Consider the following 19,256-nt stretch of genomic DNA (forward strand, 5'->3'; position numbering starts at 1 on the left):
ATCTGCGTGTTCCAGATCTGCACCCTACTTCAGAATCTAAAGATCCTTCCGTCTGCGTGTTCCAGAGAATAAGGATCATCTGCACAGACATCAGAACCTTCAAGGCTTCTTCAAAGCTTCTTCTTCTGCGTGTTCCAGGAAAAGACCTTCTCTGTGCTCCAGGAGTTCAGCGTTCACAAGTACTTCGTGTTCAAGGCTGTGAAACGGATTCCAACTCCTTTCTTCCCACTGCAACGCTGCTCAGCTCAACAAGTGGAAGACGTCACCTTCGGATTCAGCATGACCAGGCAGACGTAAATATCACTTACCAAACCTCTTTCTAGAGACCTTGGCATTAATCATATACTGTCAGTATATGATTATCTAATTTGCATTAGATCTTGCATAGCTGATATCAGTTGATAACAAATAATCTCTAGGTTTATTTGTTGAATTCAGAATAAGGTTTGCCTTATTTCTTCTAGAGAAACTACAGTTTATCTTTCCATAAGATTAACTTGTAACTGCCATAGTAACATCCAACTCATCCACTTGCATTTATCAGTCTTTTTGCACTTTATCCATTCAGTAGTTGTTAGTTACTCTTGTCTATCCTTTTGTTAATAAAATCCATTTATTACACTTGTGTCTTCCTTGTGTTGATAATACAGTAAGAGGCTCTACAAGTTAACGATATCTCTCAAATCCTTCAGATTGGTCAGATGATGAACTTCCTCCAATTCATATAATTGTAATTCAGTCAACAATCTTCCATGATTGTTCTTTATTGTCAAGGTGAAACTTGACTGGTGCCCCGAAAATATTGGAAGGAATCATCTGACTCAATATTAATATTAATATTTAAAACCATAAACCACTAAATCTGTGGTACCCTCGAGTGAGGCTAGTCCAAAATCACTACAGTGATCACAGTATGCGCACACAGTGAGTGCGCAGTGACATCACAGTGATCACAGTATGAGCACACAGTGAGTGCGCAGTGACATCACAGTGACCAGAGTATGAGCACACAGTGATCACAGTATGAGCACACAGTGAGTGCGCAGTGACATCACAGTGATCACAGTATGAGCACACAGTGATCACAGTATGAGCACACAGTGAGTGCGCAGTGACATCACAGTGATCACAGTATGAGCACACAGTGATCACAGTATGAGCACACAGTGATCACAGTATGCGCACACAGTGATCACAGTATGAGCACACAGTGACCACAGTATGAGCACACAGTGATCACAGTATGAGCACACAGTGATCACAGTATGAGCACACAGTGATCACAGTATGAGCACACAGTGACCACAGTATGAGCACACAGTGATCACAGTATGAGCACACAGTGATCACAGTATGAGCACACAGTGACCACAGTATGAGCACACAGTGATCACAGTATGAGCACACAGTGATCACAGTATGAGCACACAGTGATCACAGTATGAGCACACAGTGATCACAGTATGAGCACACAGTGAGTGCGCAGTGACATCACAGTGATCACAGTATGAGCACACAGTGATCACAGTATGAGCACACAGTGATCACAGTATGAGCACACAGTGATCACAGTATGAGCACACAGTGACCACAGTATGAGCACACAGTGATCACAGTATGAGCACACAGTGATCACAGTATGAGCACACAGTGACCACAGTATGAGCACACAGTGATCACAGTATGAGCACACAGTGATCACAGTATGAGCACACAGTGATCACAGTATGAGCACACAGTGATCACAGTATGAGCACACAGTGACCACAGTATGAGCACACAGTGATCACAGTATGAGCACACAGTGATCACAGTATGAGCACACAGTGACCACAGTATGAGCACACAGTGATCACAGTATGAGCACACAGTGATCACAGTATGAGCACACAGTGACCACAGTATGAGCACACAGTGATCACAGTATGAGCACACAGTGATCACAGTATGAGCACACAGTGATCACAGTATGAGCACACAGTGATCACAGTATGAGCACACAGTGATCACAGTATGAGCACACAGTGAGTGCGCAGTGACATCACAGTGATCACAGTATGCGCACACAGTGATCACAGTATGAGCACACAGTGAGTGCGCAGTGACATCATAGTGATCACAGTATGAGCACACAGTGAGTGCGCAGTGACATCACAGTGATCACAGTATGAGCACACAGTGATCACAGTATGAGCACACAGTGAGTGCGCAGTGACATCACAGTGATCACAGTATGAGCACACAGTGATCACAGTATGCGCACACAGTGATCACAGTATGCGCACACAGTGATCACAGTATGCGCACACAGTGATCACAGTATGAGCACACAGTGAGTGCGCAGTGACATCACAGTGATCACAGTATGCGCACACAGTGATCACAGTATGCGCACACAGTGATCACAGTATGAGCACACAGTGAGTGCGCAGTGACATCACAGTGATCACAGTATGCGCACACTGTGATCACAGTATGAGCACACAGTGAGTGCGCAGTGACATCACAGTGATCACAGTATGAGCACACAGTGACCACAGTATGAGCACACAGTGAGTGCGCAGTGACATCACAGTGATCACAGTATGAGCACACAGTGATCACAGTATGAGCACACAGTGAGTGCGCAGTGACATCACAGTGATCACAGTATGAGCACACAGTGATCACAGTATGCGCACACAGTGATCACAGTATGAGCACACAGTGAGTGCGCAGTGACATCACAGTGATCACAGTATGCGCACACAGTGATCACAGTATGCGCACACAGTGATCACAGTATGAGCACACAGTGAGTGCGCAGTGACATCACAGTGATCACAGTATGCGCACACTGTGATCACAGTATGAGCACACAGTGAGTGCGCAGTGACATCACAGTGATCACAGTATGAGCACACAGTGATCACAGGATGAGCACACAGTGAGTGCGCAGTGACATCACAGTGATCACAGTATGAGCACACAGTGATCACAGTATGAGCACACAGTGAGTGCGCAGTGACATCACAGTGATCACAGTATGAGCACACAGTGATCACAGTATGAGCACACAGTGAGTGCGCAGTGACATCACAGTGATCACAGTATGAGCACACAGTGATCACAGTATGAGCACACAGTGAGTGCGCAGTGACATCACAGTGACCAGAGTATGAGCACACAGTGATCACAGTATGAGCACACAGTGAGTGCGCAGTGACATCACAGTGACCAGAGTATGAGCACACAGTGATCACAGTATGAGCACACAGTGAGTGCGCAGTGACATCACAGTGACCAGAGTATGAGCACACAGTGATCACAGTATGAGCACACAGTGAGTGCGCAGTGACATCACAGTGACCAGAGTATGAGCACACAGTGATCACAGTATGAGCACACAGTGAGTGCGCAGTGACATCACAGTGACCAGAGTATGAGCACACAGTGATCACAGTATGAGCACACAGTGAGTGCGCAGTGACATCACAGTGACCACAGTATGAGCACACAGTGATCACAGTATGAGCACACAGTGACCACAGTATGAGCACACAGTGATCACAGTATGAGCACACAGTGACCACAGTATGAGCACACAGTGACCACAGTATGAGCACACAGTGACCACAGTATGAGCACACAGTGACCACAGTATGAGTACACAGTGAGTGTGATGTGACCTCATATTTCCACCACAGTATGAGTGCACTGTGATTGTGCAGTGACCTCATGTTGTGAACAAAGTATGAGCACACAGTGAGAGCTCTGTGTGGTTACACTTTTAGTTCACTGTGACACTCACATTATGACCGCACCATGAGAATATTGTGAGCTCATAGTGACATCATTGTGAGATCAAATTGTTGACTGGGATCTCTTGTTATTCAACTATGCCAAGGTAAATTCAATTTTTCTTTCGAGGGCACCTTAAAGATACGAATCAAAACAACTCACCTGTCGAGTAAAACACAAGCAAGATCAGCATCTCTTTCTAGGTGAAGTTTGTCGCGAAGCTCTCTCCATCTAGAAAATGCAACACCGATATTGATCCTCGCTCTTTCTCTCCTCTTGTCCCAAACTCTTCTTGGGTCGTTTGGTTGGCCCGTATGCTTACATTTACGGGAGCTGTCCTTGTCGACAGAACCAGCTGCTTCTTATGTTGCTAATGCAATACTACAATAATTGTAATGATGAAAAACGCTTCTTTTTAGTAATGTAATGGTAATGTAAGCATGGACCTGTTCCATGACTCGCTATTACACCGTCTGTGCAAGCATTTCTGATAGTTCCTCACATCAGGAGTGAATATAGAAGGGTAAGCCCATCACATGATGCAAAACTGGTGTTTTTCTCTCCCGCATGTCTGAGGTAAAAAGCCGCATATGTGAGCCCAACAGATAGGCACAGATGACTGAAAGTTAGTGGATGTAATGGAGGGTCTTTGCATAAAAACACAAAGGACCTTAAATCACTCATTTAAAAGTTCTTCATAATATATAGAGTCCTGAGTTAAATTTGATATACTATTCTCAATATAGAGAATTTCTGATGAACTGATTCGTTTTGCAGATTGATTTTTAGTCTAAATCTGAAGGTTTCTAAGACATGCATCTCCTTACATATCAAACAACTGTATTATTGAACCATTACTTTCAGTTCTCTATATATTTGACATTAGTTACATAAGTTTTACATAAGTTAAATTTGATGTGAAGTCTCAAACTGCATGGCAAAGAGAGTTTCTGTAGTTTCTATTGAGTTTCGGTGGTCAGTGCTGTCTGAGCCCAATTCAGCTCAAATCACCACAATTCAACTCAGTTCATGGCTTTGAAATATTGAGAAGTGATGAAGAGTGTTAATTTAAGGAATTCCATTTACATTCACATGATTTTATTGATTATAAGACTGTGTTGATGTACTATAATTCCTGATTAATCAGCTATCATGCACCATGAAAACATGAATCATTTTGTTACAAATATTTATTTTAGACAACAAATTTTCAAATTTTCTTTTTTTGAACAGGTCTGCAAATAAAAACCTTTTCACAGGGGGTCACTACAAAACCTGCCCCACTATAAGACTGACTAAGTCTTGTCTTTAGAGGAAATCCTTTTCTCAAGCAGTATGGGCTCACCACATCACCCTGCAGTGGTTTCAGTTTCACAAGTGTTTTTTAGTTTAACTGTTGAAGGTGTCCAAGCTGATGTTCTGCAGTGACACATGTGAGAGCGATTGTTATTATGAGGTGCGTCAGGCTGTATGTAGATGTCATGGATTGTAGCTTTGCGGGCGCTGCTACCCCACATGACTGAGCCTTGGTTACAAAACAAACCGTATGCATCTGCTTTAGTGTACCTATGATTTACTGCATCAAAGCTCCTTCCTGTCACCTGAACATGTTGTGCATGACTTGTTTTCAAGGGCCAACATCATTAAATCTTAAATCTTAGTATTCTGGGTCATATGTTTGTTCTAATTGGTACAAAGTGCAAAATGGTGTTAAGCAGGGCTGGGTAGGTTACTTTTATAATGTATTTCACTACAGATTACAAAATACATGCTTTAAAAAGTAATCTGTAACGTATTTTGTTACATTACTCAAGTTTAGTAACTTAATCTAAATACTTTGAAATACTTTGAAATATTTAAAGGACCATATTAACTTGATGTTCTGTTTTACGTTTACAACCTGTAAATAAACATGACCTCTAGCCACCAGGATTTGGTTTTCCACTAAATTGTATTTTTAACATCAGTTACAAAATATATATCTGCAGTTTATTAGACATTACCTATGTGTTGGTAAAGAATTTCAATATCTTGATAAACAAATTAAGAAAATATTTGTTTCTTTTTACATCACATCCATATATAATTACTATTGATATATCATTCCTAAATTATAATTGTTAAGATGTGCATCAGAGGGATAACAAAATATTAAATAACAACAATAAAATATTGTTAAAAATATAGGTTGTTTTATAGGTGTATAGAGTCGAATTGACAGTGGTTTAATTGTTTTATTCAAAGCTGACTCACCTACGGTTTCTCAACAGTGTTTTGCATCTCTCCATCATTATTCTCTTTTTGTGTTTCACAAGGTTTGGAAAAAAATATGATAATTTTGTGTGAACTATCCCTAGTATAAATATGTTAATATTTAACCTTAGTGCACTGATAGCTGCATTTATATTAACCATATAAACAACAAACAGCGAAAAAAAAAAAAAAAAAAAAGATTTTTTTTAAATAATCCTATTTATTTTTTTTACTATTGTTATTAGTGATGCACCTATTTTGATTTTTCATGGCCAATAGCAGCAAACTGGCCGATTCTGATAATGGTTGCATATTTTTTTAAAGCAAATTTATTTGTTGTTTATTTGTTAAAAAAAATATGTGTAGCTCTTTGATATTAGAGGCAAACACTGGATTTTCATCACAGTCCCAACAAAGATGTTATGAACATGAGCATGAGCAGTTGTTTTTCATTTAAATTATTGTATAATTTCAAGATTAACAGCATGGTCTGACTTTAGCTTTGTGAAATTATGCTACATAACAAAACAAAATCAGCAGATGGACTGAATGAAATGCAAATTCACTCTCTGACAGTAGGTGGCGCCGTTACAAAAACGTCGTTACATGTATTTCGTTACTCCCCAGCCCTGGTGTTAAGTGCAAACAATAAATTGCAACTACAAAAGGCCAAGCTTTAAAAACGACGCTGGCGCCCTCTGTTGGATATTTATTCTATTGCACTTAAAGGTATGATCTCTGAAACAACTGACTATTATTTCTGGTATTTCATGGTTTTGTTCTTTCGGCACCAAAGCGTGTTGCTTAAAATCCTTTCAAGAGCGCGTTTGCTCAGAGCGCGGGGTTGGGTGGTCTAAGTGCTGTCAAAATGTAATTTTCAATACACATCTCTCTACTAAAATATGTTAAACAGTTCCATGCTTTTCTGCTGTATCCACCAAGACTTGTAGCGCTTTCTCTCTCTTCTTTTCGACAGCGAGTTAACGAGTTCACAGTTGACCACAGACACGGTTCCTGTCACACAGACTGAAATCTGTGACTCAGGTTTAAGTAGGCAGTCTGTGCTGTGTGTGCACTTTTTCTCACGCGATCAGCTGCTGATCTGGTGTTTTCTCCAAAATATGAACTCTAGGGTTTATCTCTTGCAAGTGAAGAAATTAGGACAAAGGTATTGTTTACTGTAGTGTAAAGTAAAATATAGGCTACTTACACAATACACATGAACATTTTTCATTTATTTTACTGTGCAGTTGTTACAATATTATCAGGATATTACTGTCATATGATTATATTATATAAATCATTATTATATGATTGTAATTGTTTGCCATGCTAAAACAACAGTGTCAATGTAATGTAGACTGAGACTCTATCACAACTAAAAAGATGTTTGAGCCCTCTTTAATGTCCAGGTAAGTAAATTTAAAATAATAAAAATATAGTCCCCTGCATAGGTGGGGCCCCTCAGCTGTAGGCATTAATCCACGCCCAGCAAGAGGGATTTATTTCTGCTCTCAACACTAGTAACTAAAGACTCGCTCAAGGTATTAAATAGAACGGCTATATTAGGAACCGTTTATGACTTGTAGGTTTATAAACTGGCCTAGATTGTCAAACCATTGTATTTTTGAAGTTGTAAAATGTACGGAAGACAATGCATGACCCTTTTGACTTGATGTGGCTCTGAAGTAAATCATTAATGCTGATAATGAAGCTCAATATTTAACTCTGCTGTGAGAAACTCATGGTTTTTATTAGAATATCATCTAAAACAGGATCTTTTGTGGGTTTCTTTCAGGAGGATGATAATCCTGCCTTGGAGATCTGCTTACAGGTATGATAATGTATCTTATTCTCTATGTCTGAATAACAGTGTATACGTTTGATAGCAGGTTTATAAAGTATCCTGTATATATATATATATATATATATATATATATATATATATATATATATATATATATAGTGTGTGTGTTTAACAAACACACACTTCAATCATATTTCATCTGTCTGTCATTAATGTCCTTATCAAAGATCTTTTTCAGTTCATGATAGAGATTAAGCTGTTTAGATTAGTAATAAACTATAAGATACATCAATCATCTTGAGCTTTATCAATGAGGCATATGTTCAGAAATATGTTGATTTGATCATCTGACAGACACTTGTATGAGGAACTGAATCTCTTCTGGTGTATTTGATGAAGCTCTGATCTTCTGAGGTGTAGATGAGCTCAGATTCACTGATGAATGTCAGAGAAACTAATTTCTGACTGCACTCTAGAAAATGCTGTGTTAAAAACAACCCAAGTTGGGTTGAAAATGGACAAACCCAGCGATTGGGTTGTTTTAACCCAGCGGTTGGGTTAAATGTTTGCCCAACATGCTGAATAGTTTTATTTAACCCAAAAAATTGTTTAAAAATTACTGTATTTCTTGCTTAAAATGAACCCATAATATGTTGGAAATTAATATTTATTAATATGTTTAATAAACAAACAATTGAATAATACTTAAACAATAAACATTTATTAAATTGCTTATTAATAAATGCTCATCTTTTGATTATTATTGTTGCCTCTAGTAATTATGTGTCTGATTTTTTATTTCCAACCTATTTTGGGTTCATTTTAAGCCAGCTGTACAGTAATTTTTAAACAATATTTGGGTTAAATAAAACTACCCAGCACGTAGGGCAAACATTTAACCCAACCGCTGGGTTTGTCCATTTTCAACCCAACTTGGGTTGTTTTTAACCCAGCATTTTTTAGAGTGTGTGATCTGAATCTGAGAGGAGACACAAGAGTCTCATTCTTCATATGCTCCATTACATGTATTGATCCAAACTCTCGATAGCATCTTCTTTTCTGTATTCTCTCCATTCATCTGGGATCTCACCACTCCCCTCAAATGTTTTACTGTAGTATTTTTCCAGATCTTTCTGGAATCTGCACACAAACCACTTCCAGTAGGGCAGTTCATAGAGATCAGGAGTGATGCTCCAGTTCGCATAATCTCCTCCTGCTCTTCTGTAGTCTCTCCAGAGGACTGCATCATCTGAGTCATTGGGATAAAAAGATTGATCACTTGCTACAGCTGATGTGCATACGTTAATTTGTAAGATTGTTGTTCCTCTGTGAGACCACCCATTCAGTCCATTATTACGATGGAAAGGAGCACTGTGATCTCCATCATGGTCTCCTATGGTGTTGGTGCAGATGGCTCTACAGAACGGACACTGAACCCAACAGCACTGACAGAAGTGATCAATCAGAAGCTCATCTGGTCTGAACTTACAGTCCATATTTACTGGAAAAGTCTCAGTGTTGAATATCCTGCTGATCTCAGACATTATATCAGGAAGTTCTTGTCTCATCACATCTTCTAGGAGGTTGAAATCATCAACATCATCATCTTTGACTCCACTGAGGTCTTTTTCAGAGAAGATCAGCTCATCTGAGATCTGCTGTGTGAAACTCTTCAACCACAAATCAACATCTCCTCTGTTCTCTTGAACATGTTCAGTAGATTCATGTGCTGCTCTCATGATCTTCTGCTGCAGAAGTTCAATGTTCTCCTTCATCTTGGATAAAACACTGACACTGAACTTATCAGAGATGTACCGACTGACTTCAGCTCTGATGAAACTCTTGAAGTGATCTCTGGGTTTATGAATGTAGTTCATGTATTTGTCAAAATCCTCCTCTTCTGCCAGTGTCTTCAGGATGTGTTTCTCCAGATTTGATCTGTTTCCATTCAGTGATTCACAGTTTGATCTCATTTCACCTGTCAGATCTCTGCCAGTCTTCTTGTAGACGCTCTGCTCAATGGACTCTTTCAGTTTCTGACAGATGATCTCACCAAAAACAGCAGCTGATGTTGCTCCATGACAGTATTTCTGAAAAATACTATAGTACTCTTCTCTCTTCTTCTCAACATATATTACAGGATCATTGGCTTCTCTGAACAGTCTGTGTTGGTCAGCGATTATCTTGTTTGCTCTCTCACAGATGGAAAGAACCAAATCCATGAAGAATTCATTCTTGAACACATATTTCACTTGTTCTTCCTGGTGTTCTGTTACTCTTGCCTTGATGTAATCTGTGAGTTGACGAATGTAGCTGATGTTGTAGCCCAGCTTTGAGATGTCAAATGACTGAATCATTCTGTCTGTCTGCAGAGAAACATCTGCAACTAATGAACTTATCTGGGCTTCATCCTCTTTAGAGAGATTTTCGAATCTATACATTTCATTTACTGTTCTGTAAGCATTATTGACAGCCCATTTAATCCCACTTGTTCTGGACTTTCTGAAAATAACATATTCTGAATAACTGGACACAGTTAAAATATCACTCCTCTCCTTCCAGTGATTTACAGAAACACTTCCATAGGCGTCACTGAGGATTTCACTCACATCTCTCATTACATCAATGTCTTTGATTGCAGGAGTGTCTGTGATGATATTGTTCACACTCTGTTCCCAGAACAAATCAAACTCTTTCTTCAGTCTTTCTTCATCATTTGTTTTATCTTTGAGTTTTAAGGCAAGTTCTTTGCTCTTTTCATAGAGAGTGTTTTCGTGATGTGACCTCTGAGCATCAATCTTTTTCTTCAGATCTCGCTGCTGAAGAATCTCATTTAATTTCCTCTTTGTTTCTCTCACAATGTTTTCCCGAAGCTCTTTGATTTTGATTTCAAATGATGTTTTCCACTGAATCAGTATATATTTATCAGTGTCTTTCTCAAAGAATTCAGACATTGATTTTTCCACTTCTTCACTTGTCTTCTTCAGTTCTTTTTGAAGATCAGTTTCCTCAACCTCATGAATCACTTCATTCTCTATTTTGTTGAGTAGTTTGTTCTCAATTTCCATCATGGCACTGCGAAGACTCCAGGACCACTTGCTGTACTGTATCTCCAGTTTCCTGTAGGCTGAAATTTCCAGAGAATTCCTGAAGCTGAACATGAATCTTTCATTCAGTAAAGCCTCCCAGAGATCTATAACACGATCTTTTAAGTCTATCAGCATCATTCCATCTGATCTTGAGGCATGAGTCATAATAGTTTCCTTCAGTTCTTGAATATTCTCACAGTAGTTTGGGTTTGGTGGAGCCATGGGTGGGTTTCCCTCCCAGAACTGAGCAAAATACTTCACATCTTTCTGAACATCAAATCTAATGACATCACTGAAATATTCTTCAACACAGACTTCCTCTTCAGCAGCGAGTTTTGTCATCTCATCCAGTGTCTCCTGCAGTCGTCTCTTTACCTTCATGTTTTTCTCTCCATCTGTGATGTCTGAAATGTTCTGATGCACAAACACACAGCTGGGATTCAGTCTGACCTTCTTCATCCTCATGAAAGCCTGAACAACAATCTGAAGAATCTCCTGCATCTCAGAAGGGTTTTCTCCAAAGATGTTGATCAATGTCAGATTTCCAAGACCAACAACAAACGTGGCCAATTCATTTTCATGATCTCTTGTTGATCTTCCAGTCAGTTCTAGAGCATGAAGGCCCTTAGTATCAACAACCAGAATATATCCAAAGTCCATCTGTGTTTTCATCTCGTCTGACAGTCTGACCAGCTGCATGAAAGCTCCTCTGGTGCACCTGCCAGCACTGACGGCAAACTGGAGTCCAAACATGGCATTCAGCATGGTGGATTTCCCAGAGCTCTGAATCCCTAAAACTGACAGCACAAAGACTCTGGTGTGGTTTCCCAGTTTCTGGATGAGTTCATCTAGAACAGCAGAGATCCAGATCACAGGAACATGAGCAGCATCTCCATCCATCAGCTCCAGTGGAAATCCAGAGATCATCATCTCTGCTGCAAGACTCGGGAGAGAAGAGAAGTCAAACTGCAGGTCTTTCTTGTTCTCATTCACAGATGAACATGATTCATAGATCTGACCGATCTCCCTCATGATGTGCTCCAAACCAAAGTTTGCATCCTGAAGATCCTCAGATATTCTCTCAAGTTCAGTTTGTTCAGCTTTGAGTTGTTCAGATTTATCATTGTTTTCTTTCAGTTTTATTATGGTTGACCACTTTTCATCATATTTGTGATGTAGATCAGAAAGGTCAATTGAGGTGTATTCATCCAGGAAGACTTGGAGCCATTTGAGGAAAAACATCTTGTTATGTTCAGTATGTGAGAACAGTTGATAATGAAATATTTTCATAATCTCACTGATGTCAGATTCATGCTGCTGTTCACGGATTTTCCTCATCTCTGTTTGTTTTCTACTGATGTCCATTTCAGTCTCATCTACTTGAAGTCGATGTAGTTCTTTGTTCTTCTGACTCCACTGATGCCACAGTTTCCCCTGATGAGGCAGAAATGAGTCTTTGATTTCTGTCAGATCTTTCTTTTCCAGTAAACTCATCATCTGCTGTGCTGCTTCTCTTCCTCTCCTGCAGTCTTCATCATCTTCCTCATCTACTCTGATGTCTGAGTGTTTGGACACATCTTTAAGTCTGAAAGTGGAAGATGATTCTGAGAGACAATCAATTATCGCTTTTCTGAGTTCTTCAGAAACATCTGACTGATTTCTGTCTTTCAAACCAATCTTGAATTCCCCTTTCTTCATCTCAGTGACAGCAGATTCATCCTCAGTAAAAAGTAAAATGAGTGGGTTTCTCTTCCTGAACAGGTTTTGGATTATCGTTGCATGTCTGTCATTCCTGTCCAGTCGTGTTAGAAGAACAACATTGACTGAGCTCATTTCAGTGAGGATCTGCAGCTGTTTCTCATGGTCTCCTGCATCACCGTGTAGATTACAGAACGAAACACACTCACTGAATTTATCCATGTTTTTCCCAGAGGGGCAGAACCAGGCGATCTCCACCACTCCATCCATCAGGACTCTGGTTCTGCTGCTGCCTGGGCAGTTCCTGTGGAAGAACGTGTTGTGTTTCTCATTGATCAGACTGTTCATCAGCTGAGACTTGGATGAAGACACAGAGCCAAACCTGGTGAAAAACACCATTGGAGTTTCTGCCATGTAGATCGGCTGGGTTTGACTGATGATCTCATTGTTGGTGTTTCTGATCTTCCAGCTCTTGTGGATTTGTCTGAATGTCCAGAGAGGAAACTCAATCTGTTGTGTGAATGGATCAGGAACAAGCAAAGGCAGAGCGTACTGACACTGGGACAATTTAGTGACCATCAGCTGCTTCAGGAAACCATCAGCACAATGAAACACGGCCATCTGAACATCCATCGGGTGGATATGGTCAGATTGGCTTGTTCCTTTGTTTGACACAGAGGAAACATAATCAAAAATATCAAACTCATCTTCAGAAGAGTCACTGTCTCTTTGTTGTGTGTGATCATGTTCATTGGGATCTCTAACATGAATGTATCTTGCTCTGTAGTCCATAATCAGTAGTTTTTGTAGGAAAGTGTGAATCAGCTCTTCTTCAGCACAAGACTCATGAGACTGTAATGAATGAACATTTATCTGAAGAACATCTGCAGCTCTCAGTTTGTTGAAGTGCCCGCCTTCAAGAAGTCTGTGTAATAGATGCTGTATTCTTTCTGCTCTGACTTCTGCAGTGATGTTTTTGTTTTCTCCCTGTTTAAAAGACATCAAAACAGTAAACAAACAAAAAAAACAAAACAAAACAAAACAAAAAAAAATAATAATAATTTAATCCATTTATTTTATATGAATATTACATGAATATTAATAATGGGAAAAGCCAAAAACAAATCTATAAATATAATCAGTATTTTCTTTTGTACTCAATCATAACAGATCTTCAGTTCTGGATGACTGCCCTAGTGTAAAAAACTATGCCAAAATCTATTTGAAATTTATTTTATACTAAGTAAACTACAAATCCATCAACATATTTACTGACATATTGCTTGAGACTCACGGATATAAAAATTATATATTAACTTTATTTTGAATAAAATGCACATTTCTTAATATTAAGCATAAAATGTGTTTTAATGCCACTATTAGTAAATCAGACATTTAAAGTGTATCTAAAGTACCCTTGCAATAGTTAAACTTTAGCACAATCAAATATACATGCGTATATATTTAACTCTACCTCAGCACTAGTTCTGGATAACTAAAGTGCATTAAAATTACTTCTTGTAGTTTACCAGATTTTAAGTATAGCAATTCATTATACTAAAAGTATAATTGGAGGATATTTATAAGTGCATTAATAAGTAATAGTGCATTAATATGAAATAGTTTATTTTTCACTGGCGTGTCTGCATTGCAACAGTTATTTCAGTTCATCAGAATATTACTGACTCCCTAATGTGACTTTAAACAACATAATAGAAAAACAGACACATCGTGTTACTGTCACAGACACTCCAGGCTCCACAGTCTCCCAATTACAGCACACTCCCTCACCCAAATACTAATCACGCCACTCATCATCACCCTCATCAATGGCAGTATAAAGGACTCTCACACACAGACTCACTGTCCGGTCTCGTTAGCAACTAGTTCTTACCTAAATGCTTACCTTAAGGACTCCAGTCGACTACTTGTCTACCTTGTCTACTTGTCTACCTGTCTCCAGAGTGCCTTCTGTTCTCCCTCTGTGTACACCATCTTTGTGTGTGCTCTCCAATGTCATCTTTGCTCCTGGATATCAGCATACTGCCAGCTCCACTTTACTATGATAAAAAGGACAATATTACCATTCTCATTATCACGATTCACTTGAAGATTTTCCATTTACTCACCTGCTTCACTGTTGCACATCTGGTTGTGAAATAAACATCTTATATTATACTTCCTGTGTCTCTGACCATCTGTATTGTAACAGAAGACCGGACCATAACCGAAGAATGCCAGCATGAGCAACCCGGTTCCCTTTCAAGAGTTTGTCGATGCTATGCCCCAAACATTCACCTCCAACCCACCATCGATCACTTCCTCACATGCCATCACCTCTCCTTCACCGCCAGTATTAGCCAGTCCCATGGCTAAACCGGCACGCTTCTCAAGTTCGGGGGAGGATTGCAACGGATTCATTCTGCAGTGCTCGCTGGCCCTGGAGGATGCTGTTGGAAATCTCAGAAGCATAGACCAGGAGACTTTGGGATCTCTTGAAGCAGAAGTTACTCTTTATTGAGAAACACGCTGTGCGTCGCTGTAGTCATCCAAAATCTAACTAAGGCAGTGTACATTGAAGTTTATATACATTTTAGGGGGCAGTGCTTAGAGATAGAGACAAACACCAGGGAGACGACCTTAAACAAAGCATGCAAATGAAGTATTCAGGTATAGGAACCTGCCCCAGACTCTAGAGTGTCGCCAGTCCTAATCCAATCAGCATACCTATTCAAAGAATGGGACAGGGGCTCCAAGAGCCATTAACAACAAAAGGTGAGAATCTCAGTAATCTGACTCGTTAGACATACAATAAAGAGAACAGGAACTGGCAGAAAACCCTTGCTGGAAACTTTGCAAAACAGAATCGTTCATCTGATGTCGTCATCTTTACCTTAATATGCTAAATACAATGTATTTCACCTTAGTATTTCAGGTGATGTTATGTCAGGACATAGGATCATCAGATCTTAAATAGATTCTTAAATTTGTAATCCCACAATGCAATGGCACCTGTTCCCGGATGATCACTCAAAAGTGGCGTTCATCATTTCACAGTTAAATGGCAAGGCGCTTCGATGGACTGAAACTCTCTGGACACAGAAGAATGCAGTAACCCTGTCACTCACCAGTTTCATCACCCATTTCAAGGAGGTTTTCAGAAAAACATCAACATCCATTCCTAGTGCTGACAGATCACAAGAACCTTGAATATCTCAGAGATGCAAAAAGTCTTAACCCAAGACAAGCGCGATGGGCGCTTTTCTTCACTAGGTTCAACTTTACCATCTCCTATCATCCTCGTCCAAAAAATGTTAAGGCTGATGCTCTGTCTCGCCTCTACCATCCTGAAGAGAACACTGAAGAACATGAACCCATTCTGCCTAAGAAACTCATAGTAAGCCCTATCACCTGGTCAGAAGAGACCTTAACCTCCTCCAATGCTTCCACCAACACTCCACCCTGTTGTCCACCAGGTTTGAAATACATCACTCTGACACGGCGTACTCCCCTCATCCACACCTTCCACATGTCACTGGGCACTGGCCACCCAGGGGTCAATGAAACCCTCTCGCTGCTGAAAGAGCGCTTCTGGTGGCCGAACATGGCAGCTGACGTCAGAAGGTACATGCAGGGATGTAAGGAATGCACCATCTCGAAGAGTCCTCATCATCTTTCCTCCGGTAAACTCCATCCTCTACCCATTCCCAACAGACACACTTAGGAGTTGACTTTATCACTGACTTACCTGCTTCCAATGACTGTACCTGTATATTGGTGATTGACAGATTCTCTAAATCTGTTCATTTGATTTATTTAAAGGGACTGCCCACTGCCATGGAGACTGCTGAACTCATGTTCAACCATATCTTCAGGTACTACAGAATCCTGGAGGGCATTGTGTCAGATAGAGGGCCCCAATTCATCTCCAGGGTATGGAAAGCCGCCTTCTCTCTCCTAAATGTGACCGTAAGCCTCTCATCTGGATACCTTCCACAGTCGAATGGGCAGACGGAGCGGAAGATAGGTTGTTTCCTCCGTACCTTCTGTCACGGCCACCAGGACTCTTGGAACTGGTTCCTGGGTTGGGCCGAGTACACACAGAACTCCCTGTGGCAATCCACCACTGGTCTCACACACTTCCAGTGTATACTTGGGTACCAACCCCCACTGTTCCCCTCGCCAGGGGAACCATCGGATGTACCATCAGTCGACCACTGGTTCTGAGAGAGTGAGAGGGTCTGGGAATCAGCACACCATCAGCTCCAACGTGCACTGCTCAGATGCAGAATGACAACAGACATTCAATATTCCAATGCTCCCAACTACCAGCCAGAACAGAAGGTCTGGCTGTCCTCCAGGGACATCAGGCTGCGTCTGCCATGCAGAAAGTTAAGTCCCAGATTCATTGGCCCCTTTACCATTCTGAAGCAGATCAATCCAGTCACATATCCACTCCAACTTCCACCTCAGTACAGGATTCATACAATGTTATACAATCCATGTTTCACTCTTAAAGCCTCACCACCCTTCTGTTTCTGTCTCCACAGAACCTGACGCAGACGCAGACCCCCCCCCCCCCCCCCCTTCCTCTTATCTTCAAAGCCGGTGCCGCCTACAAGGTTCATGACATCATGGATTCCTGGCGCCGTAGTGGTCTCTTGAAATACCTTGTGGACTGGGAAGGCTACAGCCCTGAGGAACGTTCATGGGTACCCAGAAACGACATACTTGACAATAACTTGCTCAACACGTTCCACGCAAACCATCCTGACAGACCTGCACCACATGGAAGAGGACGACCGCCATGACGTCGGGGTCCTCGGCCCTCAGCAGCGGGCCGTGGGGGGGGGGGGGGGGGGGGGGGTTACTGTCACAGACACGCCAGGCTCCACCGTCACCCAACACAGTGCACTCCCTCACCCGAGTTCTAATCACACGCACCTGCACCTCTTCATCACCCTCATCAACGACAGTATAAAGGACTCAGACGCACACACACACACTCACTCTCTGGTCTTGTTAGCATCTAGTTCTTACCTGAATGCTTACCTTAAGGACTCCAGTCGACTACTTACCTGTCTCCAGCGTGCCTCCTGTTCTCCCTCTGAGTACACCATCTTTGTGTGTGTTCTCCAACGTCATCTTTGCTCCTGGATATCAGCATACTGCCACCTCCACTTGCCTACGACAAAAAGGACAGTATTACCATTCTCATTATCATAATTCACTTGAAGATTTGCCATTTACTCACCTGCTTCACTGTTGCACATCTGGTTGTAAAATAAACATCTTATATTATACTTCCTGTGTCTCCGACCATCTGTATTGTAACAGTTACATTGTTTCCAAGCTCTTTAAAGTGTAAAATATATGAAAATATTTTTTCAGGTCGCTATGAACAAAAAGGCAAAAATGTGAAATGGAGCTACTGAGGTTTAAAGTGTTGAAATGCATAAACATACAGAACTGTGTAAAAGTCTTAGGCACATTAGGTTTTAAGCTGGTTATTTATATTTTTTGCTGTAGTTTGTCAGTAGGAAGTTTGTATTTCAAAACATTCATTTTGACATTAACTGTAATAATTGAAGGAGATGTTTGTAAGCACAAGGAGTCTGAGAACAGCCGGTTCTCCACACGGAGATCTGACCTGACCATCATCGAGTCCATCTGTGACTGAGAACTGAGACAAACTAAATCCAGAAGAACTGCAGCAACACTGTAGCAGAACTGTGGCCAAGACATTTTAAGAAATCTGCCAGCAAAGCTACAGTACTGTGAAAAGTTTTAGGACCTGTTTAAAAATGCTGCAAAGTGAGGATGCTTTCAAAAAGAAATGTCATGAATCAATTTTATTTATCAGTTAACTTCTATTAACTCAAATCAAAATTTAGTGTGACCACCCTTAGCATGTAAAACAGCTTTTGTCCAGGTACTTGTGCATCGTTTTTCAGGTAGCTTTGCAGAAAGGTTTCTTCAAGTGTCTTGGAGACATTGTTGAATAATCAAGATGAACAATAACCTTAGAGTCTCCCAAGAGGGGGGATGGGAGACCAAGTGGGATAGTCAATTCGGTAACAGCTAGGACAGGAATTATGACTACAAGAAAGCTGAAGCAAACAACATTGACTGGAGAGGATCTCACAGTAAGATGACAGTGTGGAAAAGTTTGTAAAAGCTCATTTCAAGTTTCAAGACATCATCAGCAACCCCTGCATAGGACGTCAAGGCCTGGGGTTGACACATTTCCAGCAGTTTGGGAATGCAAGCACAATGGTCAGGCAAGGTACAGACCAGTCAGAAATCCAGGCTCAGGAGGAACAGAGGCATTTGTCCAGAGTGGAACAAGCATCCCAGGGAGCATGGTGAAAATTGGATCTGCCTAAGTGTAAGATCACATGGGCAGAATTGAGGAGATTAGAGCCATACCGCATCTCCTTCCTGCTGCGCTCTGTGTGTGACACCCTTCCTTCACCATCTCATCTGCACACGGGCTGAGGGACAACCCGTACTGCAAGCTCTGTGGATAAATGTGGACACTGGCACATATACTGTCAGGGTGAAAAATGTCTTTAACCCAAGGGCACTATAGGTGGTACCACGACAATAGAGCGAGAAAGGTGCAAGAA

The 19,256-nt window shown here is 40.8% G+C and overlaps 1 protein-coding gene across 1 annotated transcript in view; it reads right to left on the reverse strand.

The window, feature by feature from the left end:
- Positions 1-8,794: 8,794 nt before the first annotated feature.
- The window catches only part of LOC125265418 (interferon-induced very large GTPase 1-like), a 63,986-nt gene continuing 53,524 nt past the window's right edge, over positions 8,795-19,256 (reverse strand). Inside the window, exon 4 of the mRNA XM_048185631.1 lies at positions 8,795-13,614. Within this exon, the coding sequence (XP_048041588.1) occupies positions 8,860-13,614 (4,755 nt within the window). The 3' untranslated portion in view covers positions 8,795-8,859. The remainder of the gene's footprint in view (positions 13,615-19,256) is intronic.

The sequence above is a fragment of the Megalobrama amblycephala genome, linkage group LG3 (assembly GCF_018812025.1).
Source record: "Megalobrama amblycephala isolate DHTTF-2021 linkage group LG3, ASM1881202v1, whole genome shotgun sequence".
Classification (NCBI taxonomy): Eukaryota; Metazoa; Chordata; class Actinopteri; order Cypriniformes; family Xenocyprididae; genus Megalobrama; species Megalobrama amblycephala.